The sequence below is a fragment of the Rhipicephalus sanguineus genome, chromosome 6 (assembly GCF_013339695.2).
Source record: "Rhipicephalus sanguineus isolate Rsan-2018 chromosome 6, BIME_Rsan_1.4, whole genome shotgun sequence".
NCBI lineage: Eukaryota > Metazoa > Arthropoda > Arachnida > Ixodida > Ixodidae > Rhipicephalus > Rhipicephalus sanguineus.
This window is the reverse complement of record NC_051181.1, coordinates 126,468,525-126,469,724: the sequence shown is the minus strand read 5'-3', so window position 1 is coordinate 126,469,724 and position 1,200 is coordinate 126,468,525. Positions and strand designations below refer to the sequence as shown.

The following is a 1,200-nucleotide window of genomic DNA, read 5'->3' as shown; positions in this document are numbered from 1 at the left end:
CGGCCGCTGCATTTTCGATGGAGGCGAAAATGTTCCGAGGCCGGTGTACTTAGATTTACGAGCACGTTAAAGAACCCCAGGTGGTCGAAATTTCCGGAGCCCTCCACTACGACGTCTCTCATAACCATACCGTGGTTTTGGGACGTTAAACCCCAGATATTATTAAACTAATGATCGTGTAATTGGACGTTGGCGCTCGGCATTCTGTGGTGGCACACGTCAAAATTATGTTCTTAGTGAATGTGTCGCGAACACACCGGATTCAATCCGTAAATGGTGACGCGTCATTCAAAGTGATGAATTCAAACGTAAATTAATGGTCTGCTGCATTACTCTCTCAATTATGTAATTCGATCGGCAAACAACTCTCGGTTTTTATGAGCAAAATGTTTTGCGATTTCGACCCTATTTACAAATTTACGTTAGATGCATGCTACAAGCTCAACAACAACCACAACAACAAAAAAGAGAAAAGTATCGGTCACCTAGTTGTTATCTGACCCCGCATATCGATTAGGTAAGATTAACCTACCGTAAGGTATTGAATAGTCTTCCGCTTCCGCGGGGGCGGCTGGATCCTGGGCTGTGACGTCACCGTCGGCATATCTCCGACCACCGTTTCCACACCACTTGAAGCACTGTCACTCAACGCCGTTATCGACGGCGGCGGCGGCTCAGGCATATACAAAACAATCGCGCAAGCGTCAACAAAAATCCTTCCGCCAAGGTTCTTGTGTTTTGGTCCACAAAGCGCGCACAATGTTCACAAACGCGTGACCCTGTTCCACAGTTCCGCAAGGGGGCGAAGTTATCGCTTAATCCGTTCGGCGCATGCGCGAAGTCATGCGGTTCTAGAACACACACTCGTCTGAAATATCTCGCGACTCCTTTTGAGTATTACTGGGGAGAGCCCGAGTGACGCCGGCCGGTTTTATATGAAACACGACGGGAGCCGACCGGTGTGACGTCTGAGGTGTGACGCAATCCGGCGGTGCCGCGAAAGAAAGCTGTCTCTATACGGAGAAAAGAAAGGCGTGACTGGAATCACCTACAAGGTCGTTGGACGGCACCCGTGAGCCATAGGAGTGAGGCCTAGCTAGCTGCGTATACATATATGTGTATACGGCGATTGTTATCGAAGCGTTGCGAGAGGGGGGGGAGGGGCTAACCCCCCACCCCGAGCGGGCGTGAATATTTCGA

The 1,200-nt window shown here is 49.9% G+C and overlaps 1 protein-coding gene across 1 annotated transcript in view; it reads right to left on the bottom strand.

Annotated features, from left to right (window-relative positions):
* Positions 1-705, bottom strand: part of LOC119396368 (GRAM domain-containing protein 4) — a 22,805-nt gene extending 22,100 nt beyond the window's left edge. Inside the window, exon 1 of the mRNA XM_037663562.2 lies at positions 533-705. Coding sequence (XP_037519490.1) covers positions 533-682 — 150 coding nt within the window. The 5' untranslated portion in view covers positions 683-705. The remainder of the gene's footprint in view (positions 1-532) is intronic.
* Positions 706-1,200: the final 495 nt, after the last annotated feature.